Source organism: Oncorhynchus mykiss, chromosome 24 (genome assembly GCF_013265735.2).
Source record: "Oncorhynchus mykiss isolate Arlee chromosome 24, USDA_OmykA_1.1, whole genome shotgun sequence".
NCBI lineage: Eukaryota > Metazoa > Chordata > Actinopteri > Salmoniformes > Salmonidae > Oncorhynchus > Oncorhynchus mykiss.
Window position 1 is genome coordinate 37,883,765 of NC_048588.1, and position 25,096 is coordinate 37,908,860.

General features: G+C 45.2%; 1 protein-coding gene across 1 annotated transcript in view; it reads right to left on the reverse strand.

Annotated features, from left to right (window-relative positions):
- tgfb1a (transforming growth factor, beta 1a) overlaps positions 1–25,096 on the reverse strand; it is a 43,012-nt gene that overhangs the window by 10,760 nt on the left and 7,156 nt on the right. The window contains exons 2-4 of the mRNA XM_036961610.1: positions 5,883–6,152; positions 734–965; positions 446–596 (exon numbers count right to left, since the gene is read on the reverse strand). Coding sequence (XP_036817505.1) covers positions 446–596; positions 734–965; positions 5,883–6,152 — 653 coding nt within the window. The remainder of the gene's footprint in view (positions 1–445; positions 597–733; positions 966–5,882; positions 6,153–25,096) is intronic.

Consider the following 25,096-nt stretch of genomic DNA (forward strand, 5'->3'; position numbering starts at 1 on the left):
AACTCTACCTGAGAGTATTCTATAACTGTACCTGATAATATTCTAGAACTGTACCTGAGAATATTCTAGAACTGTACCTGAGAGTATTCTAGAACTGTACCTGAGAGTATTCTAGAACTGTACCTGATAATATTCTAGAACTGTACCTGAGAGTATTCTAGAACTGTATCTGAGAGTATTCTAGAACTGTACCTGAGAGTATTCTAGAACTGTACCTGAGAGTATTCTAGAACTGTACCTGAGAATATTCTAGAACTGTACCTGATAATATTCTAGAACTGTACCTGAGAATATTCTAGAACTGTACCTGAGAGTATTCTAGAACTGTACCTGAGAGTATTCTAGAACTGTACCTGAGAGTATTCTAGAACTGTACCTGAGAGTATTCTAGAACTGTACCTGAGAGTATTCTAGAACTGTACCTGAGAGTATTCTAGAACTGTACCTGAGAGTATTTGTTTTCAGCATTCCAGATGTAGGTGCATGAGCCCATGCAGTAGTTGGCATGGTAACCTTTTGGCTGGTGGATCCACTTCCAGCCCAGATCTTTCCTGAAGTCGATGTAGAGTTTCCTCACGCAACAGTTCTCTGTTTTACTGCAGAACAGAAGGGAGGAAGATGTTAGGGTGAGACAGACACAGACAGACAGACAGACAGACAGACAGACAGACAGACAGACAGACAGACAGACAGACAGACAGACAGACAGACAGACAGACGCAGCAGTCCTTACTCTGTGCAGGTGTCGTCTGTAGCGATGGCCCGTTTCTTACGCGAGGAGGTGAGCTGTGAGCTGTAGTTCTGGGGGATGGACATGGCCAAGATGTGAGGCTTCCTCATGTTCTTGGCTAGACCAGCCACGTCACCTCGTACCCCGCTGTCCAACCCGGAGATACTGAAGAGGAACTTTTCCATGGGTTTACCACACTCACAGTACAGCTTCAACTCAAAGCCCTGCTCTTCCTCTGAAACACAACGAGAGCAGAGACACAGGTAGCGTTGCAAAGGGAGGGTAACAGTGATGGAAACTTTCTAAGTTTACCAGCAAAACTACCAAAATGGTGGTATCTTTCAAGGATTTTATGTAATCTATAAAATACATCTAGTGGCCATTTTGGGTACTCCAGATTTGTACAGGTGTCTGTAATTACCTCTCGTCCTCTGAGTGGCCTTATCAAATGTAAAATATATTAAATAATTAAATAAGATGATTTTTAAAAAATGACAAAGCTGTGTAAAACATTATCCTAAATATAAACCATCTACTATTGGTGTTCAATATGAGAGGTTCAGCATGAAATAAACATTATCCTAAATATAAACCATCTACTATTGGTGTTCAATATGAGAGGTTCAGCATGAAATAAACATTATCCTAAATATAAACCATCTACTATTGGTGTTCAATATGAGAGGTTCAGCATGAAATAAACATTATCCTAAATATAAACCATCTACTATTGGTGTTTAATATGAGAGGTTCAGCATGAAATAAACATTATCCTAAATATAAACCATCTACTATTGGTGTTTAATATGAGAGGGTTCAGCATGAAATAAACATTATCCTAAATATAAACCATCTACTATTGGTGTTTAATATGAGAGGTTCAGCATGAAATAAACATTATCCTAAATATAAACCATCTACTATTGGTGTTTAATATGAGAGGGTTCAGCATGAAATAAACATTATCCTAAATATAAACCATCTACTTAGTGAACACTATTGGTGTTTAATATGAGAGGTTCAGCATGAAATAAACATTATCCTAAATATAAACCATCTACTATTGGTGTTCAATATGAGAGGTTCAGCATGAAATAAACATTATCCTAAATATAAACCATCTACTATTGGTGTTCAATATGAGAGGGTTCAGCATGAAATAAACATTATCCTAAATATAAACCATCTACTATTGGTGTTTAATATGAGAGGGTTCAGCATGAAATAAACATTATCCTAAATATAAACCATCTACTATTGGTGTTTAATATGAGAGGTTCAGCATGAAATAAACATTATCCTAAATATAAACCATCTACTATTGGTGTTTAATATGAGAGGGTTCAGCATGAAATCAACGTTTTTCGTATTTAATATTTAAATTGGGTTCGACTCAGACTCACGTATGTACGCCTTTCGTAAGCTCTTCTCAGTAGTTGGTGTACAGACTCACTTTTTAAATGGGCTTTGCAGGCGTGGTTCCCTTGCGCGCGCTCAATACCTTTCATTCAACTGCTAAGAACCCTCCCACTTGCTGGCCAACATATTTTCTCGTGGTGTTTTCCATTCAATGGGGTTTTCAGCACATTTATCTTAATAAAGTCATCCCTTTAAAAGTTGGTGTATCTTTAAATTATAATTTCCTCCACAGACTCATTAGAATACATGGACAGAACCGATCAGAATATTAGGGATTAATGAAAGATGGATGCCAAACACCAAGGGAGCATCGTGACCTGGGAGCATCGTGACCTGGGAGCATCGTGACCTGGGAGCATCGTGACCTGGGAGCATCGTGACCTGGGAGCATCGTGACCAGGGAGCATCATGACCTGGGAGCATCATGACCTGGGAGAATCATGACCTGGGAGCATCATGACCTGGGAGCATCATGACCAGGGAGCATCATGACCTGGGAGCATCATGACCTGGGAGCATCATGACCAGGGAGCATCATGACCAGGGAGCATCATGACCTGGGAGCATCATGACCAGGGAGCATCATGACCAGGGAGCATCATGACCTGGGAGCATCATGACCTGGGAGCATCATGACCAGGGAGCATCATGACCTGGGAGCATCATGACCAGGGAGCATCATGACCAGGGAGCATCATGACCTGGGAGCATCATGACCTGGGAGCATCATGACCTGGGAGCATCATGACCTGGGAGCATCATGACCAGGGAGCATCATGACCAGGGAGCATCATGACCTGGGAGCATCATGACCTGGGAGTAGCAGCGTATGGCATTTCACTTCCTGTCTTTGTTTTTTTATTTTTTTTAATGAACCAAAGCCATGGGAATACATGCATATTCATCTCCTATTCAGCACCCCGATTGGTTGATTTTTAAAATACTCTGATCTTGTATATCATTTTAGGGTTAGGAAAGTGTTTATGAATCACTAACAAAACAACAAAAAAGGTTTGGAGAGCTTTTACGCACAAAATATATTGGTGAATCAAAAATACAGTGGTTAAATTCACCATGAAAAATATTAAATTGTTCAAATCATGAAATATTGGAAGGTGAGAAAAGTGTACAATAGGGGTTGAACAGTAGTTTATATACTATATAAATCCAACCTGATAATCCTCACTAATCAAGGAACTGTGAAGGTCCAGTCGTTGTGAACCGCGTGCCAGGCTCCAGGTTTAACCTGCTAAGTGTGGTCTGAGTTCCATAATGATTCCAATAGGCTACATGGTCCAATATGATCCCCTATTGGCTAGCAATCCTCAGGGAACCACCACACGACAACCACAAGTGACAGAGGAAGGAAATGCAAACTAATCAGCGTGCGACTCAGTCAGGTCATAGCCAGTTTAAGTCAGGTCATAGCCTGTATAAGTCAGGTCATAGCCAGTGTAAGTCATCTGTAAGTTAGATGATAGCCAGCCCAGTGTTGTGACTGTGTCTCGGAATCTTCAGTCATTTTTGGAATTAACATAAAATCTATGGCAATCTATTCTAACTTTGGTCATTTATACTTGAATATTTAAAAGAAAAATGTATTCATATATAGTTTTTTTTATGTCTGATTTTCTAGTAGATAGACCATGTGGTTCTAGAGAAGATAGATTCATTAATGAAAAAAGCATCTAATTAACATTGGCATTATTTTCAATTCACTTTGCAACTCTTCCAACTTTTAACTTTTAACCCAATTGACCACAAATACATACTGACATAGGGGGCAATTCCGACCTGATTTAAGCACGTATAAATGCACTTTCTCTCTGTGCATATTCTGACCTTGAATTTAAGCATGAGAGAAGCATGCTATTCACCCGCTATTCGTTTGGAAGGGGGGGGGGGGGGGGGGGGGGGGGGGGGGGGGGGGGGGGGGGGGGGGGGGGGGGGGGGGGGGGTAAAGATGTAAGAAATTGTGTCTACAGATACGCTGTATTCTGACCTTGACTTCGTTCCCTTATAAATCCCCACCATCTTTATGATCGATGAAACGATGAATAAATTCGAGAGCAACCTGTCGGTTTACGAGTGGAACAGCGTCTACTGTATATTTCCTGATAGAAATAACACCATTCTTTAATGCACTGTTATTTACACATTGATAAGAGCTATTGATAGGAACTAGGTAAATGGGGAAGCCGTTTGGATTAAGGGGGATTGTAAATATAAATTACAGTTGTTTTAGCTCTGTTTTACCTTATGATCGCTGGAGACACGTGTGAAAACCAGTCATATATGATCAGCCAACTGAAGCATATCGACCCATGACCTTTTCCACAGTGAAGTTGATGAAATTCTTGCCTTATAACTTGGGGATCAAATTTGGAGACTTCTGTACAATAGGCTTCTGTACTGTAGCCATGCGTAAATTACAGTGTAGCGCCAAACGAGTTGATTTATGATTTCTAGAATATTCTAATTATATACCCAGACTTTTTACTGTATTTTTATTTAATACACATTTTTACAATGTGTATGGTGTTAAATATTAGTCACTTTCGGGCAGCTACCGTCAGTTATACCCACATACATTTATAACTGTCACTGATTATAGGGCAGTTTAAACCTGGGTATACTCGACTTTGCCCCCCGCCCCTCCTCCAGAAAAATCAAAACGTCTCGTGGATGAAAGAAAAGCGCCATGTGTGAAATACTCTATATTCCTCTATTTATTTCAGGTTTTCACTCTCAAAATCATCGATCATAAAGATGGTGGGGATTTATAAGGGATTGAAGTCAAGGTCAGAATACAGCGTATCGGTAGACACAATTTAATTTCTTACATCTCTACCCCCCCCCCCCCCCCCCCCCTTCCAAACGAAGAGCGGGTGAATAGCATGCTTCTCTCATGCTTAAATTCAAGGTCAGAATATGCACAGAGAGAAAGTGCATTTATACGTGCTTAAATCATGTCGGAATTGCCCCCTATGTCAGTATGTATTTGTGGTCAATTGGGTTAAAAGTTAAAAGTTGGAAGAGTTGCAAAGTGAATTGAAAATAATGCCAATGTTAATTAGATGCTTTTTTCATTAATGAATCTATCTTCTCTAGAACCACATGGTCTATCTACTAGAAACTCAGACATAAAAAAAAAAACTATATATGAATACATTTAAAATATATATAAATATTCAAGTATAAATGACCAAAGTTAGAATAGATTGCCATAGATTTTATGTTAATTCCAAAAATGACTGAAGATTCCGAGACACAGTCACAACACTGGGCTGGCTATCATCTAATTTACAGATGACTTACACTGGCTATGACCTGACTTACAGATAACTTACACTGGCTATGACCTGACTTATACAGGCTATGACCTGACTTACACTGGCTATGACCTGACTTACACTGGCTATGACCTGACTTACACTGGCTATGACCTGACTTACAGATGACTTACACTGGCTATGATCTGACTTACAGATTACTTACACTGGCTATGACCTGACTTACAGATGACTTACACTGGCTATGACCTGACTTATACAGGCTATGACCTGACTTACACTGGATATGACCTGACTTACACTGGCTATGACCTGACTTATACAGGCTATGACCTGACTTACAGATGACTTACACTGGCTATGACCTTACTTACACTGGCTATGACCAGACTTATACAGGTTATGACCTGACTTACAGACTGTTATCTGTCTGGACTCACCGGTCCCCTTCAGCCATTCCTTGAGGGTTTCAGTGACGTCGAAAGACAGCCAGCGGTCACTCCACTTGTTGGTGACGAAGCGTGATCCCAGGTATCGTCTGCTGTCGCCCAGCCCCTTGTAGAGCTCCAGGCGCTGCTCACTGCCAGACGGGATGTTAGTGGTTTTGATGAGCAGGCGGAGCTCAGCGCTGGAGAGTAGATGGTAGTCCCCAATGCTGGACCTCATCTCATTCAGGTTAAACAGCATCTGGTGCTTGGTGACATTCTTATCTGGGGCACACAGAGAGAGAGCAGGTGGAGAGAGAAACAGTTGAGACAACAGTGTTCTCTTGTTATTTATCAATATACTGTAGCCATGTAGCATCAATGTACTGCAGCCGTGTAGCATCAATATACTGTAGCCACGTAGCATCAATGTACTGTAGCATCAATGTACTGTAGCATCAATGTACTGTAGCCGCATAGCGTCAATGTACTGTAGCATCAATGTACTGTAGCATCAATGTACTGTAGCATCAATGTACTGTAGCATCAATGTACTGTAGCATCAATGTACTGTAGCATCAATGTACTGTAGCATCAATGTACTGTAGCATCAATGTACTGTAGCATCAATGTACTGTAGCCGCATAGCGTCAATGTACTGTAGCATCAATGTACTGTAGCATCAATGTACTGTAGCCACGTAGCATCAATGTACTGTAGCATCAATGTACTGTAGCCACGTAGCATCAATGTACTGTAGCATCAATGTACTGTAGCCACGTAGCATCAATGTACTGTAGCATCAATGTACTGTAGCATCAATGTACTGTAGCATCAATGTACTGTAGCCGCATAGCGTCAATGTACTGTAGCATCAATGTACTGTAGCCACGTAGCATAAATGTACTGTAGCATCAATGTACTGTAGCCACGTAGCATCAATGTACTGTAGCCACATAGCATCAATGTACTGTAGCCACGTAGCATCAATGTACTGTAGCCACGTAGCATAAATGTACTGTAGGTAGCATCAATGTACTGTAGCCACGTAGCATCAATGTACTGTAGCATCAATGTACCGTAGCCGCGTAGCATCAATGTACTGTAGCATCAATGTACCGTAGCCGCGTAGCATCAATGTACTGTAGCATCAATGTACTTAGCATCAATGTACTGTAGCATCAATGTACTGTAGCATCAATGTACTGTAGCATCAATGTACTGTAGCCACGTAGCATTCCAATGTACTGTAGCATCAAGTACCGTAGCCGCGTAGCATCAATGTACTGTAGCATCAATGTACCGTAGCGGAGCATCAATAGCTATGTAGCATCAATTTACTTAGCATCAATGTACTGTAGCATCAATGTACTTTAGCATCAATGTACTGTAGCATCAATGTACTGTAGCATCAATGTACTGTAGCATCAATGTACTGTAGCCACGTAGCATCAATGTACTGTAGCATCAATGTACCGTAGCCGCGTAGCATCAATGTACTGTAGCATCAATGTACCGTAGCCGCGTAGCATCAATGTACTGTAGCATCAATGTACTTAGCATCAATGTACTGTAGCATCAATGTACTGTAGCATCAATGTACTGTAGCATCAATGTACTGTAGCCACGTAGCATCAATGTACTGTAGCATCAATGTACCGTAGCCGCGTAGCATCAATGTACTGTAGCATCAATGTACCGTAGCCGCGTAGCATCAATGTACTGTAGCATCAATGTACTTTAGCATCAATGTACTGTAGCATCAATGTACTGTAGCATCAATGTACTGTAGCATCAATGTACTGTAGCACGTAGCATCAATGTACTGTAGCATCAATGTACCGTAGCCGCGTAGCATCAATGTACTGTAGCATCAATGTACCGTAGCCGCGTAGCATCAATGTACTGTAGCATCAATGTACTTTAGCATCAATGTACTGTAGCATCAATGTACTGTAGCATCAATGTACTGTAGCATCAATGTACTGTAGCCACGTAGCATCAATGTACTGTAGCATCAATGTACCGTAGCCGCGTAGCATCAATGTACTGTAGCATCAATGTACCGTAGCCGCGTAGCATCAATGTACTGTAGCATCAATGTACTTTAGCATCAATGTACTGTAGCATCAATGTACTGTAGCATCAATGTACTGTAGCATCAATGTACTGTAGCCACGTAGCATCAATGTACTGTAGCATCAATGTACCGTAGCCGCGTAGCATCAATGTACTGTAGCATCAATGTACCGTAGCCGCGTAGCATCAATGTACTGTAGCATCAATGTACTTAGCATCAATGTACTGTAGCATCAATGTACTGTAGCATCAATGTACTGTAGCATCAATGTACTGTAGCCACGTAGCATCAATGTACTGTAGCATCAATGTACCGTAGCCGCGTAGCATCAATGTACTGTAGCATCAATGTACCGTAGCCGCGTAGCATCAATGTACTGTAGCATCAATGTACTTTAGCATCAATGTACTGTAGCATCAATGTACTGTAGCATCAATGTACTGTAGCATCAATGTACTGTAGCCACGTAGCATCAATGTACTGTAGCATCAATGTACCGTAGCCGCGTAGCATCAATGTACTGTAGCATCAATGTACCGTAGCCGCGTAGCATCAATGTACTGTAGCATCAATGTACTTTAGCATCAATGTACCTGTAGCATCAATGTACTGTAGCATCAATGTACTGTAGCATCAATGTACTGTAGCCACGTAGCATCAATGTACTGTAGCATCAATGTACCGTAGCCGCGTAGCATCAATGTACTGTAGCATCAATGTACCTGTAGCCGCGTAGCATCAATGTACTGTAGCATCAATGTACTTTAGCATCAATGTACTGTAGCATCAATGTACTGTAGCATCAATGTACTGTAGCATCAATGTACTGTAGCCACGTAGCATCAATGTACTGTAGCATCAATGTACCTGTAGCCGCGTAGCATCAATGTACTGTAGCATCAATGTACCGTAGCGCGTAGCATCAATGTACTGTAGCATCAATGTACTTTAGCATCAATGTACTGTAGCATCAATGTACTGTAGCATCAATGTACTGTAGCATCAATGTACTGTAGCCACGTAGCATCAATGTACTGTAGCATCAATGTACCGTAGCCGCGTAGCATCAATGTACTGTAGCATCAATGTACCGTAGCCGCGTAGCATCAATGTACTGTAGCATCAATGTACTTTAGCATCAATGTACTGTAGCATCAATGTACTGTAGCATCAATGTACTGTAGCATCAATGTACTGTAGCCACGTAGCATCAATGTACTGTAGCATCAATGTACCGTAGCCGCGTAGCATCAATGTACTGTAGCATCAATGTACCGTAGCCGCGTAGCATCAATGTACTGTAGCATCAATGTACTTTAGCATCAATGTACTGTAGCATCAATGTACTGTAGCATCAATGTACTGTAGCATCAATGTACTGTAGCCACGTAGCATCAATGTACTGTAGCATCAATGTACCGTAGCCGCGTAGCATCAATGTACTGTAGCATCAATGTACCGTAGCGCGTAGCATCAATGTACTGTAGCATCAATGTACTGTAGCATCAATGTACTGTAGCATCAATGTACTGTAGCATCAATGTACTGTAGCATCAATGTACTGTAGCCACGTAGCATCAATGTACTGTAGCATCAATGTACCGTAGCCGCGTAGCATCAATGTACTGTAGCATCAATGTACCGTAGCCGCGTAGCATCAATGTACTGTAGCATCAATGTACTTTAGCATCAATGTACTGTAGCATCAATGTACTGTAGCATCAATGTACTGTAGCATCAATGTACTGTAGCATCAATGTACTGTAGCATCAATGTACCGTAGCCGCGTAGCATCAATGTGATTAGTTGAAAAAAAAAGTAAATCAACAAACTGACTTGAATCAACTGTAGTGTTTCAACCATTGGGGTTTCCTTCAGCTCTGGGAAGCCTACATGTCCTTCTGCTCTACAGTATACAATTAACTGCTGCCTGTCTAACAAGTAGCCAGCCATTCCACCTGTACACCTTATACTGTTTGGGCTTGCCTTATAAGAAACCACTCTGTGTGTATCATATCTAGTCTATATGTGGTTCATGGCAGAGTAGAGCAGGAACATTCCTCCTGGTTTGTAGAGCGAAGCAGAGACAAGCCACTGATGCCTCTAAACACCATCCATTATACCAGGCATTTTATCACACAGTTATAAGTCAGACAGAGACAGACCAGATAATGGAGAGAAAATATATATAGTACAGAGAGAGGGGGAAGGGAAGGGTGGATGAGGGGAAGGGTGGATGAGGGTGGAGGAGGTGCAGAGGGGATGTGGGAGGCAGGGACAGGAAGAGTGCTGTCACATGTTACATAGAGCGAGAGAGAGAGAGGGTGTGGAAAAGTGAAGTGAAAAGTGAACCGTAGTAGACATGCGCATAGATACGGTGTGGAAACCTACAAGGGGGAGACAGAGGGGAGAGGCAGAGGGGAGAGACAGAGGGAGGAGGTAGAGGAGGGAGGAGCTGTCTGCGTGCGTGTGGCACCCTGGGTCTGGCCCAGGACCAAACCTCTGTTTTGCCCCAGCCTGTTACAGCTCAATACCTGCCCTAACCCTGTTACATCAGCCTGCTACACCTCAATACCAGCCCTAACCCTGTTACATCAGCCTGCTACAGCTCAATACCAGCCCTAACCTGCTACAGCTCAATACCAGCCCTAACCCTGTTACATCAGCCTGTTACAGCTCAATACCAGCCCTAACCGTGCTACAGCTCAATACCAGCCCTAACCCTGCTACAGCTCAATACCAGCCCTAACCCTGCTACAGCTCAATACCAGCCCTAACCCTGCTACAGCTCAATACCAGCCCTAACCCTGCTACAGCTCAATACCAGCCCTAATCCTGCTACAGCTCAATACCAGCCCTAACCCTGTTACATCAGCCTGCTACACCTCAATACCAGCCCTAAACCAGTTACATCAGCCTGTTACAGCTCAATACCAGCCCTAACCCTGCTACAGCTCAATACCAGCCCTAACCCTGCTACAGCTCAATACCAGCCCTAACCCTGTTACAGCTCAATACCAGCCCTAACCCTGCTGTAGCTCAATACCAGCCCTAACCCTGTTACATCAGCCTGCTACACCTCAATACCAGCCCTAAACCAGTTACATCAGCCTGTTACATCTCAATACCAGCCCTAACCCTGTTACATCAGCCTGCTACAGCTCAATACCAGCCCTAACCCTGTTACATCAGCCTGCTACAGCTCAATACCAGCCCTAACCCTGTTACATCAGCCCGCTACACCTCAATACCAGCCCTAAACCAGTTACATCAGCCTGTTACATCTCAATACCAGCCCTAACCCTGTTACATCAGCCTGCTACAGCTCAATACCAGCCCTAACCCTGTTACATCAGCCTGCTACAGCTCAATACCAGCCCTAACCCTGTTACATCAGCCTGCTACAACTCAATACCAGCCCTAACCCTGCTACAGCTCAATACCAGCCATAACCCTGCTACAGCTCAATACCAGCCCTAACCCTGCTTCAGCTCAATACCAGCCCTAACCCTGCTACAGCTCAATACCAGCCCTAACCCTGCTACAGCTCAATACCAGCCCTAACCCTGCTTCAGCTCAATACCAGCCCTAACCCTGCTACAGCTCAATACCAGCCCTAACCCTGCTACAGCTCAATACCAGCCCTAACACTGCTACATCTCAATACCAGCCCTAACCCTGTTACATCAGCCTGCTACAGCTCAATACCAGCCCCAACCCTGCTACAGCTCAATACCAGCCCTAATCCTGCTACAGCTCAATACCAGCCCTAACCCTGCTACAGCTCAATACCAGCCCTAACCCTGCTACAGCTCAATACCAGCCCTAACCCTGTTACAGCTCAATACCAGCCCTAACTCTGTTACAGCTCAATACCAGCCCTAACCCTGCTACATCTCAATACCAGCCCTAACCCTGCTACATCTCAATACCAGCCCTAACCCTGCTACAGCTCAATACCATTCCTATCCCTGCTACAGCTCAATACCAGCCCTAAACCTGCTGTAGCTCAATACCAGCCCTAACCCTGTTACAGCTCAATGCCAGCCCTAACCCTGCTACAGCTCAATACCAGCCCTAACCCTGCTACAGCTCAATACCAGCCCTAACCCTGCTACAGCTCAATACCAGCCCTAACCCTGTTACATCAGCCTGCTACAGCTCAATACCAGCCCTAACCCTGCTACAGCTCAATACCACCCCTAACCCTGTTACAGCTCAATACCAGCCCTAACCCTGCTACAGCTCAATACCAGCCATAACACTGCTACATCTCAAAACCAGCCCTAACCCTGCTACAGCTCAATAGCAGCCCTAACCCTGTTACATCAGCCTGCTACAGCTCAATACCAGCCCTAACCCTGCTACAGCTCAATACCAGCCCTAATCCTGCTACAGCTCAATACCAGCCCTAACCCTGCTACAGCTCAATACCAGCCCTAACCCTGCTACAGCTCAATACCAGCCCTAATCCTGCTACAGCTCAATACCAGCCCTAACCCTGCTACAGCTCAATACCAGCCCTAACCCTGCTATAGCTGCCCATTAGAGCTCAATATTAGCTCTGCTGCTGAGCTCCAGTAAACCCACATTGATAGCAGAGACCTGGAGACAGAACCAGTCCATACGAGGAAGAGCCAACACTTGACTATACATAACTGTTATTTATCATCATCATCATAGTGAGAGCTAGTCAACGTGCAGTGACTTCACCCCCCCCCCCCCCCCCCCCCCCCCCCCCCCCCCGCCCTGAGATCGGACGATAACTAAGAGTCACAAGCCAGCCTTCTGCATCGTCAAGTTGACTTAAATTACAACATGTTGTGAGCAAGAGATCGCGTGTCGGACATACGCGGCTGGTTTAACTTACACATCCATAACACAGTAGAGGGCAGAGGCCAGTATAGGGCACTAGGGAAACACAGTATTTGCAGTGAATAACTCCACTTCCCCTTTTCAATACCTTATCAGTTGCAATAGAGTACTTTCCCGTTTATACTTTTGCTTTCCGTTTAACACCCAGTTAACATACACGTCAGTGGCAGATGCATGATGGTGACACTGCTATTTTGGGCTCCCGAGTTGCGCAGAGGTCTGAGGCACCGCATCTCAGTGCTTGAGGCGTCACCACATACAACCCTGGTTCGAATCCAGGCTGTATCACAACCGGCCCGTGATTGGGAGTCCCATTAGAGCGGCGCACAATTGGCCCAGCGTCGTCCCGGGTTTGGCCGTCAGTGTAAAACTGTATGTTGCTTTAGCATCTCTATAGAAACTGTATAGATGACAACAACAACCTAATCATTATCTAGCTGGAGCTAGCTTGGAGCATCAGGCTAGCTGTGTGCAGACCAATCCCTGGCCTTACAGTGCTATAGGGTCCTGTATGTTAGTGTAAATGAGTAGAGACTCAACCCTGCATGGTGTTCTATTCTAGGAGGTGAATGTTAGTTTTAGCTGTGTGTTAGCATGTTAGTGTAAATGCGTAGAGCCTCCACCCTGCATGGTGTTCTATGCTAGGAGGTGAGTGTTAGCTTTAGCTGTGTGTTAGCATGTTAGTGTAAATGCGTAGAGCCTCCACCCTGCATGGTGTTCTATGCTAGGAGGTGAGTGTTAGCTTTAGCTGTGTGTTAGCATGTTAGTGTAAATGCGTAGAGCCTCCACCCTGCATGGTGTTCTATGCTACGAGGTGAGTGTTAGCTTTAGCTGTGTGTTAGCATGCTAGTGTAAATGTGTAGTGCCTCAACCCTGCCTGGTGTTCTATTCTAGGAGGTGAGTGTTAGCTTTAGCTGTGTGTTAGCATGTTAGTGTAAATGCGTAGAGCCTCAACCCTGCATGGTGTTCTATGCTAGGAGGTGAGTGTTAGCTTTAGCTGTGTGTTAGCATGTTAGTGTAAATGCGTAGAGCCTCCACCCTGCATGGTGTTCTATGCTAGGAGGTGAGTGTTAGCTTTAGCTGTGTGTTAGCATGTTAGTGTAAATGCGTAGAGCCTCCACCCTGCATGGTGTTCTGTGCTAGGAGGTGAGTGTTAGCTTTAGCTGTGTGTTAGCATGTTAGTGTAAATGCGTAGAGCCTCAGCCCTGCATGGTGTTCTATGCTAGGAGGTGAGTGTTAGCTTTAGCTGTGGGAAGTAGGGCTGCAGAGGGTGCTGCAACACCCTCTGAAAAATTGGATAAAAAAATAAATAAATAATATTCATTTTGAAAATAATTTTAAATATTATTTTTTTCTCACAAAAGTAGCACAGATAATATCCGTCTGCAGCGTGGGTAAAAAGACTACTAAACTACTTACACCGGCTATGAGTGTACGGAGTGTGTAATGAGTGTGTAATGAGTGTGTAATGAGTGTGTAATGAATGTTACCAGACTAGGTGTGGGGACAGGAAGCGTGGAGCCCTGTATGGCATGCTAGGGTAGAGTGGAACCCCATCCCCCTTGTGTGTTAGGCTGCATGCTAACCCTGGGTGTGGGGGGGGGATTTGTGTGTTTAATCAAGGCCTCCTCTCTAACCGAAGTAAGCCAGGGACAGCTGTTGTGACAGGCAGAGAGATAGATAGCTCTGTAATTACACTGGGAGGAACCAGATTCCTGCAGGAAGGCTATATACCTGTTGCTCCTACCTCCTCCACACTGAAATACATACGTACAGTTCATTCGGAAAAGTATTCAGACACGTTGACTTTGTACCACATTTTGTTACGTTACGGCCATATTCTAAAAGGGATAATAAGAAATAAAAAGTATCTCATCTATCTACACACAATGTCCCATAATGACAAACAAAAAACGTTTTTGTTTAGACAGACCAGGCAGACAGAACAGACAGACAGAGCAGACATACAGAACAGACACACAGAACAGACAGAACAGACAGGCAGAACAGAGCGGACAGACAGAACAGACAGACAGAGCAGACATACAGAACAGACACACAGAACAAACAGAACAGACAGGCAGAGCAGACATACAGACGAGCAGACATACAGAACAGACACACAGAACAGACAGGCAGAACAGACAGACAGAGCAGACACACAGAACAGACGGGCAGAACAGACAGAACAGACAGAACAGAGCAGACAGACAGAACAGACAGAACAGACAGACAGACAGAACAGACAGAACAGACAGAACAGAACAGACAGACAGAACAGACATACAGACAGAGCAGACATAGAGAACAGACACACAGAACAAACAGAACAGACCAACAGAACAGACAGAACAGACATACAAAATTGACAAAAAAAATACATACTGGATGCAGTCTATCATAGTGCCATCCGTACGCTCTCGTTGGCTGTTCCTCACTACATATTCATCGCAAGACCCACTGGCTCCAGGTCATCTATAAGTCTCTACTAGGTAAAGCCCCGCCTTATCTCAGCTCACTGGTCACCATAGCATCACCCACCCGTAGCACGCGCTCCAGCAGGTATATCTCTCTGGTCATCCCCAAAGCCAACACTTCCTTTCGGCCGCCTTTCCTGCCAGTTCTCTGCTGCCAATGACTGGAACGAATTGCAAATATCGCTGAAGTTGGAGACTTATATCTCCCTCACTAACTTTAACAACACTATCAACAAGGCAGGTCCTACAGGCCCTAGTTTCTACCTTCTAAACAACACTATCAACAAGGCAGGTCCTTCAGGCCCTAGTTTCTACCTTCTTAACAACACTATCAACAAGGCAGGTCCTTCAGGCCCTAGTTTCTACCTTCTAAACAACACTATCAACAAGGCAGGTCCTTCAGGCCCTAGTTTCTACCTTCTTAACAACACTATCAACAAGGCAGGTCCTTCAGGCCCTAGTTTCTACCTTCTTAACAACACTATCAACAAGGCAGGTCCTTCAGGCCCTAGTTTCTACCTTCTTATCAACACTATCAACAAGGCAGGTCCTTCAGGCCCTAGTTTCTACCTTCTTAACAACACTATCAACAAGGCAGGTCCTACAGGCCCTAGTTTCTACCTTCTTAACAACACTATCAACAAGGCAGGTCCTACAGGCCCTAGTTTCTACCTTCTTAACAACACTATCAACAAGGCAGGTCCTACAGGCCCTAGTTTCTGCCTTCTTAACAACACTATCAACAAGGCAGGTCCTTCAGGCCCTAGTTTCTACCTTCTTAACAACACTATCAACAAGGCAGGTCCTTCAGGCCCTAGTTTCTACCTTCTTAACAACACTATCAACAAGGCAGGTCCTACAGGCCCTAGTTTCTACCTTCTTAACAACACTATCAACAAGGCAGGTCCTACAGGCCCTAGTTTCTACCTTCTTAACAACACTATCAACAAGGCAGGTCCTACAGGCCCTAGTTTCTACCTTCTTAACAACACTATCAACAAGGCAGGTCCTTCAGGCCCTAGTTTCTACCTTCTTAACAACACTATCAACAAGGCAGGTCCTACAGGCCCTAGTTTCTGCCTTCTTAACAACACTATCAACAAGGCAGGTCCTTCAGGCCCTAGTTTCTACCTTCTTAACAACACTATCAACAAGGCAGGTCCTACAGGCCCTAGTTTTGACACACCTGGACTACTGTTCAGTCGTGTGGTTAGGTGCCACAAAGAGGGACTTTTGCAATTGGTTCAGAACAGAGCAGCACGGCTGGCCCTCGAATGTCCACAGAGAGCTAATGTTAATTATATGCAGGTCAGTCTCTCTTGGCTGAACGTGGAGGAGAGATTGGCTTCATCACTGCTTGTTTTTATGAGCAGTATTGACATGTTGAATGCACCAAGCTGTCTGTTTGAACTACTGGCACACAGCTCGGACACCCATACATACCCCACAACACATGCCACCAGAGGTCTCTTCACAGTCCCCAAGTCCAGAACAGACTACGGGAGGGGCAACATTACTACATAGAGCCATGACTACATGGAACTCTATTCCACATCAGGTAACTGATGCAAGCAGTAGAATCATATTTAATAAACAGATAAAAATATATCTTATAGAAAAGTGGGGACTGTGAAGCAACACAAACACACACACACGATAACATACGCATTATACACACACATATACATGGATTTAGTACTGTACATACTGTATGTGGTAGTGGTGAAGTAGAGGTCTGGGGGCACACAGTGTGTTGTGAAATCTGTGAATGTATTGTAATCTTAAAAAAAATAATCTGCCTTAATTTTGCTTGACCCTAGGAAGAGTAGCTGCTGCCTCGGCAGGAACTAATGGGGATCCATAATAAACCCCAGGAAGAGTAGCTGCTGCCTCGGCAGGAACTAATGGGGATCCATAATAAACCCCAGGAAGAGTAACCGCTGCCTCGGCAGGAACTAATGGAGATCCATAATAAACCCCAGGAAGAGTAGCTGCTGTCTTGGCAGGAACTAATGGGGATCCATAACAAACCCCAGGAAGAGTAGCTGCTGCCTCGGCAGGAACTAATGGGGATCCATAATAAACCCCAGGAAGAGTAGCTGCTGCCTTGGCAGGAACTAATGTGGATCCATAATAAACCCCAGGAAGAGTAGCTGATGCCTTGGCAGGAACTAATGGGGATCCATAATAAACCCCAGGAAGAGTAGCTGCTGCCTTGGCAGGAACTAATGGGGATCCATAATAAACCCCAGGAAGAGTAGCTGCTGCCTTGGCAGGAACTAATGGGGATCCATAATAAACCCCAGGAAGAGTAGCTGCTGCCTTGACAGGAACTAATGGGGATCCATAATAAACCCCAGGAACAGTAGCTGCTGCCTCGGCAGGAACTAATGGGGATCCATAATAAATACAAATACACATCTATTTAGAGATAAACTCAATCCAGAAAGCGATGTCTGTTTTTTTTATTTAAATTTTTATTTCACCTTTATTTATCCAGGTAGGCCAGTTGAGAACAAGTTCTCATTTGCAACTGCGACCTGGCCAAGATAAAGCAAAGCAGTGCGACACAAGCAACAACACAGAGTTACACATAAAATTAACAAACGTACAGTCAATAATACAATAGGCAGCCTCCTGGGTGGCGCAGTGTTCTAGGACACTGCATTGCAGTGCTAGCTGTGCCACCAGAGACTCTGTGTTCGCGCCCAGGCTCTGTCGCAGCCGGACGCGACCGGGAGGTCCGTGGGGCAATGCACAATTGGCCTAGCGTTGTCTGGGTTAGGGCTTGGCCGGTAGGGATATCCTTGTCTCATTGCGCACTAGCGACTCCTGTGGTGGGCCGGGCGCAGTGCACTCTAACCAAGGTCGCCAGGTGCACAGTGTTTCCTCCGACACATTGGTGCGGCTGGCTTTTGGGTTGGATGCGCACTGTGTTAAGAAGCAGTGGGTTGTGTTTCGGAGGACGCATGGCTCTCGACCTTCGTCTCTCCCGAGCCCGTACGGGAGTTGTAGCGATGAGACAAGATAGTGCGTCCAGACTTCTTAGCTACTGTTGTATATATATGTTTTGACCCTGACAGTTTTACAATCCAGTGTTACTCCAAGCAGTTTAGTCATCTCAACTTGCTCAATTTCCACATGATTTATTAGAAGATTTAGTTGAGGTTTAGGGTTTAGTGAATGATTTGTCCCAAATACAATCCTTTTAGTTGTATAAATATTTAGGACTAACTTATTCCTTCCCACTCCCTCTCTGAAACTAACTGCAACTCTTTATGTGTTGCGGTCATTTCAGTAGCTGTAGTAGGTGACATGTATAGTGTTGAGTCATCTGCATAAATAGACACTCTGGCTTTACTCAAAGTCAGTGGCATGTTGTTGGTAAAGATTGAAAGAAACAAGGGGCCTAAACAGCTGCCCTGGGGAATCCCTGAGTCTACCTCGATTATGTTTGCGAGGCTTCCGTTAAAGAACACCCTCTGTGTTCTGCTAGACAAGTAACTGTTTATCCACACGTGTGCTACTGTTTGCAGACGACTTTTCACAAATCTGAGAAGAATGAGGGATTGTGTTCCTCGATGAAAATGTGTGTAATTAACCAAGTCTTTAACTAACCAAGTCATTAAGTAACCAAATTATTAAGTAACCAAGTCATTTAGCCTTCAATCTACTTATGTACAATGACTTATGGGCTGGTAGAAATACATCTCAGCCAACCACCAGTAAGTAAAAATGCTCCTGACCAGCTGAGGTCTGGGACCCTATTCCACTCTGAGTGAAGCTGGGCCAGTACAGCACAGAGCAAGAGCAGAACGAGGCCTTCTTTTGATAAGCATTTTTTGATTGGTTGGACCAGACACATGACACAGGAATATAAAAGTAGGAAGCTGAATGTAAATGCAAAAGAGTAGGGTGACTTCTGTAATGAGTCATGTTTTCATTGGGAGCTCAAATGGAAAGTACATAATGTTCCAGAATGATAACAGAAAAGTTATGATGCGGTGGCTTCCAGGGTTACCAGGGTTACAAGGCTTCCATATAGGCACCAGGGTTCAAGGCTTCCCTATATGCACCAGGGTTACAAGGCTTCCCTATAGGTACCAGGGTTACAAGGCTTCCCTATAGGCGCCAGGGCTACAAGGCTTCCCTATAGGTACCAGGGTTACAAGGCTTCCCTATAGGCACCAGGGTTACAAGGCTTCCCTATAGGCATCAGGGTTACAAGGCTTCCCTATATGCACCAGGGTTACAAGGCTTCCCTATAGCCATCAGGTGACTTCGCTATAGCCATCAAGTGACTTCCCTAAAGTCATAAGGGTTACACGGCTTCCCTATAGCCATCAGTTGGCTTCCCTATAGCCACCAGGGTTACAAAGCTTCCCTATAGCCATCAGTTGGCTTCCCTATAGCCACCAGGGTTACATGGCTTCCCTATAGCCACCAGGGTTACAAGGCTTCCCTATAGCCATCAGAGGTTACAGGGCTTCCCTATAGCCATAAGGGTTACAAGGCTTCCCTATAGCCATCAGGGTTACAAGGCTTCCCTTTAGCCATCAGGTGACTTCCCTATAGGCACCAGAGGTTACCTTGGCTTCCCTATAGCCATCAGGGTAACAAGGCTTCCCTATAGCCATCAGGTGGATTCCCTATAGCCATCAGGGTAACAAGGCTTCCCTATAGCCATCAGGGTAACAAGGCTTCCCTATAGCCATCAGGTTTACAAGGCTTCCCTATAGCCATCAGGTGGCTTCCCTATAGCCACCAGGGTAACAATGCTTCCCTATAGCCATCAGGGTAACAAGGCTTCCCTATAGCCATCAGGGTAACAAGGCTTCCCTATAGCCATCAGGGTAACAAGGCTTCCCTATAGCCATCAGGGTAACAAGGCTTCCCTATAACCATCATGGTAACAAAGATTCCCTAGAGCCATCAGGGTAACAAGGCTTCCTATAGCCATCAGGGTAACAAGGCTTCCCTATAGCCATCAGGGTAACAATGCTTCCCTAAAGCCATCAGGGTAACAAGGCTTCCCTATAGCCATCAGGTTAACAAGGCTTCCCTATAGCCATCAGGGTTACAAGGCTTCCATATAGCCATCAGGGTTACAGGGCTTCCCTATAGCCATCAGGGTAACAAGGCTTCCCTAGAGCCATCAGGTGGCTTCCCTATAGCCATCAGGGTAACAAGGCTTCCCTATAGCCATCAGGTTTACAAGTCTTACCTATAGCCATCAGGGTAACAATGCTTCCCTATAGCCATCAGGGTAACAAGGCTTCCCTATAGCCATCAGGGTTACAAAGTTTCCCTATAGCCATCAGGGTAACAAAGCTTCCCTATAGCCATCAGGGTAACAAGGCTTCCCTATAGCCATCAGGGTTACAAGGCTTCCCTATAGCCATCAGGGTAACAAAGCTTCCCTATAGCCATCAGGGTTACAAGGCTTCCCTATAGCCATCAGGTGGCTTCCCTATAGCCATCAGGGTAACAAGGCTTCCCTATAGCCATCAGGTTTACAAGGCTTCCCTATAGCCATCAGGTGGCTTCCCTATAGCCATCAGGGTAACAATGCTTCCCTATAGCCATCAGGGTAACAAGGCTTCCCTATAGCCATCAGGGTAACAAGGCGTCCCTATAGCCATCAGGTTAACAAGGCTTCCCTATAGCCATCAGGGTAACAATGCTTCCCTATAGCCATCAGGGTAACAAGGTTTCCCTATAGCCATCAGGTGGATTCCCTATAGCCATCAGGGTAACAAGGCTTCCCTATAGCCATCAGGGTAACAAGGCTTCCCTATAGCCATCAGGTTTACAAGGCTTCCCTATAGCCATCAGGTGGCTTCCCTATAGCCACCAGGGTAACAATGCTTCCCTATAGCCATCAGGGTAACAAGGCTTCCCTATAGCCATCAGGGTAACAAGGCTTCCCTATAGCCATCAGGTTAACAAGGCTTCCCTATAGCCATCAGGGTAACAAGGCTTCCCTATAGCCATCAGGGTAACAAAGATTCCCTAGAGCCATCAGGGTAACAAGGCTTCCTATAGCCATCAGGGTAACAAGGCTTCCCTATAGCCATCAGGGTAACAATGCTTCCCTAAAGCCATCAGGGTAACAAGGCTTCCCTATAGCCATCAGGTTAACAAGGCTTCCCTATAGCCATCAGGGTTACAAGGCTTCCATATAGCCATCAGGGTTACAGGGCTTCCCTATAGCCATCAGGGTAACAAGGCTTCCCTATAGCCATCAGGTGGCTTCCCTATAGCCATCAGGGTAACAAGGCTTCCCTATAGCCATCAGGTTTACAAGGCTTCCCTATAGCCATCAGGGTAACAATGCTTCCCTATAGCCATCAGGGTAACAAGGCTTCCCTATAGCCATCAGGGTTACAAAGTTTCCCTATAGCCATCAGGGTAACAAAGCTTCCCTATAGCCATCAGGGTAACAAGGATTCCCTATAGCCATCAGGGTTACAAGGCTTCCCTATAGCCATCAGGGTAACAAAGCTTCCCTATAGCCATCAGGGTTACAAGGCTTCCCTATAGCCATCAGGTGGCTTCCCTATAGCCATCAGGGTAACAAGGCTTCCCTATAGCCATCAGGTTTACAAGGCTTCCCTATAGCCATCAGGTGGCTTCCCTATAGCCATCAGGGTAACAATGCTTCCCTATAGCCATCAGGGTAACAAGGCTTCCCTATAGCCATCAGGGTAACAAGGCGTCCCTATAGCCATCAGGTTAACAAGGCTTCCCTATAGCCATCAGGGTAACAATGCTTCCCTATAGCCATCAGGGTAACAAGGCTTCCCTATAGCCATCAGGGTTACAAAGTTTCCCTATAGCCATCAGGGTAACAAAGCTTCCCTATAGCCATCAGGGTAACAAGGCTTCCCTATAGCCATCAGGGTTACAAGGCTTCCCTATAGCCATCAGGGTAACAAAGCTTCCCTATAGCCATCAGGGTAACAAGGCTTCCCTATAGCCATCAGGGTAACAAGGCTTCCCTATAGCCATCAGGGTAACAAGGCTTCCCTATAGCCATCAGGTGGCTTCCCTATAGCCATCAGGGTAACAAGGCTTCCCTATAGCCATCAGGTGGCTTCCCTATAGCCATCAGGGTAACAATGCTTCCCTATAGCCATCAGGGTAACAATGCTTCCCTATAGCCATCAGGGTAACAAGGTTTCCCTATAGCCATCAGGTGGATTCCCTATAGCCATCAGGGTAACAAGGCTTCCCTATAGCCATCAGGGTAACAAGGCTTCCCTATAGCCATCAGGTTTACAAGGCTTCCCTATAGCCATCAGGTGGCTTCCCTATAGCCACCAGGGTAACAATGCTTCCCTATAGCCATCAGGGTAACAAGGCTTCCCTATAGCCATCAGGGTAACAAGGCTTCCCTATAGCCATCAGGTTAACAAGGCTTCCCTATAGCCATCAGGGTAACAAGGCTTCCCTATAGCCATCAGGGTAACAAAGATTCCCTAGAGCCATCAGGGTAACAAGGCTTCCTATAGCCATCAGGGTAACAAGGCTTCCCTATAGCCATCAGGGTAACAATGCTTCCCTAAAGCCATCAGGGTAACAAGGCTTCCCTATAGCCATCAGGTTAACAAGGCTTCCCTATAGCCATCAGGGTTACAAGGCTTCCATATAGCCATCAGGGTTACAGGGCTTCCCTATAGCCATCAGGGTAACAAGGCTTCCCTATAGCCATCAGGTGGCTTCCCTATAGCCATCAGGGTAACAAGGCTTCCCTATAGCCATCAGGTTTACAAGGCTTCCCTATAGCCATCAGGGTAACAATGCTTCCCTATAGCCATCAGGGTAACAAGGCTTCCCTATAGCCATCAGGGTTACAAAGTTTCCCTATAGCCATCAGGGTAACAAAGCTTCCCTATAGCCATCAGGGTAACAAGGATTCCCTATAGCCATCAGGGTTACAAGGCTTCCCTATAGCCATCAGGGTAACAAAGCTTCCCTATAGCCATCAGGGTTACAAGGCTTCCCTATAGCCATCAGGTGGCTTCCCTATAGCCATCAGGGTAACAAGGCTTCCCTATAGCCATCAGGTTTACAAGGCTTCCCTATAGCCATCAGGTGGCTTCCCTATAGCCATCAGGGTAACAATGCTTCCCTATAGCCATCAGGGTAACAAGGCTTCCCTATAGCCATCAGGGTAACAAGGCGTCCCTATAGCCATCAGGTTAACAAGGCTTCCCTATAGCCATCAGGGTAACAATGCTTCCCTATAGCCATCAGGGTAACAAGGCTTCCCTATAGCCATCAGGGTTACAAAGTTTCCCTATAGCCATCAGGGTAACAAAGCTTCCCTATAGCCATCAGGGTAACAAGGCTTCCCTATAGCCATCAGGGTTACAAGGCTTCCCTATAGCCATCAGGGTAACAAAGCTTCCCTATAGCCATCAGGGTAACAAGGCTTCCCTATAGCCATCAGGGTAACAAGGCTTCCCTATAGCCATCAGGGTAACAAGGCTTCCCTATAGCCATCAGGTGGCTTCCCTATAGCCATCAGGGTAACAAGGCTTCCCTATAGCCATCAGGTGGCTTCCCTATAGCCATCAGGGTAACAATGCTTCCCTATAGCCATCAGGGTTACAAGGCTTCCCTATAGCCATCAGGTTAACAAGGCTTCCCTATAGCCATCAGGTTAACAAGGCTTCCCTATAGCCATCAGGGTTACAAGGCTTCCCTATAGCCATCAGGTTAACAAGGCTTCCCTATAGTCATCAGGGTAACAAGGCTTCCCTATAGCCATCAGGGTTACAAGGCTTCCCTATAGCCATCAGGGTTACAAGGCTTCCCTATAGCCATCAGGGTTACAAGGCTTCCCTATAGCCATCAGGGGAACAAAGATTCCCTATAGCTATCATTTGGCTTTAGCTGATGATAATGATGATGAAGATGTGAAAGTGATTGTGTCATTCAGTTCCTCCCTTATGCTCTTATCTTAATGAGTCTGTCTGATCCTTGTGATCTTTTGACGAGATGCTGTAGATCTAACCAGCATGCAACAAACTGGTAGTCGTACTGTCCTCAATCTCCCCAATGATTATCTAACAATTCCTTCTCTCTCAGCGCTCACACACGCACACACGCACACGCACACACACACACACACACACACACACACACACACACACACACACACACACACACACACACACACACACACACACTGGAGGTCGACAAAGTCGTTGGGTTGTCCAGTAAACATCTCAGTTAAGGAGCAGAGTGGAATCCGGATGTTCGGTTGTGTTCTGCACAGCAAAGGTACTGTTAGGAGGAAACCAAGACTCCCTTTGGGCACCAAGTCTAGCGGATCTGAGTCATTGACAAACCATCTCCCAGAGCAGCCTAGCTTCCCTATCGCCTTCCTTCCTGTCCCTGCCAAGCTGCCCTGTCCCAAACACACTGATAATAACACGAGGGGGGAGAGAGGGAGGGAGAGAGGGAGGGAGAGAGGGAGGGAGAGAGGGAATAAGTGACAGAGCAGTGAAGGGAGAACCCAACACTCACGTTACAGGAAACCCCCTACCCCGAGGGAGAGAGAGAGAGAGATTAGAGAGAACAGAGAGAATGAGCAGAAAGATTTCTACTCTTACCCTTCTTCTCTCCATCCTCCTCTTCTACCCCCATTAGTGATACGCTGTTATTTGGTGTTCATCTCAGCAGAACAACATTCCCTGTCTTCTCTAGTGTTTGTTCTTCCTGTTGGTCTATGTTCACTGCTCAACACAGGACATCTACTGTATCTAACCCTAACTCTGTCTTTAGAG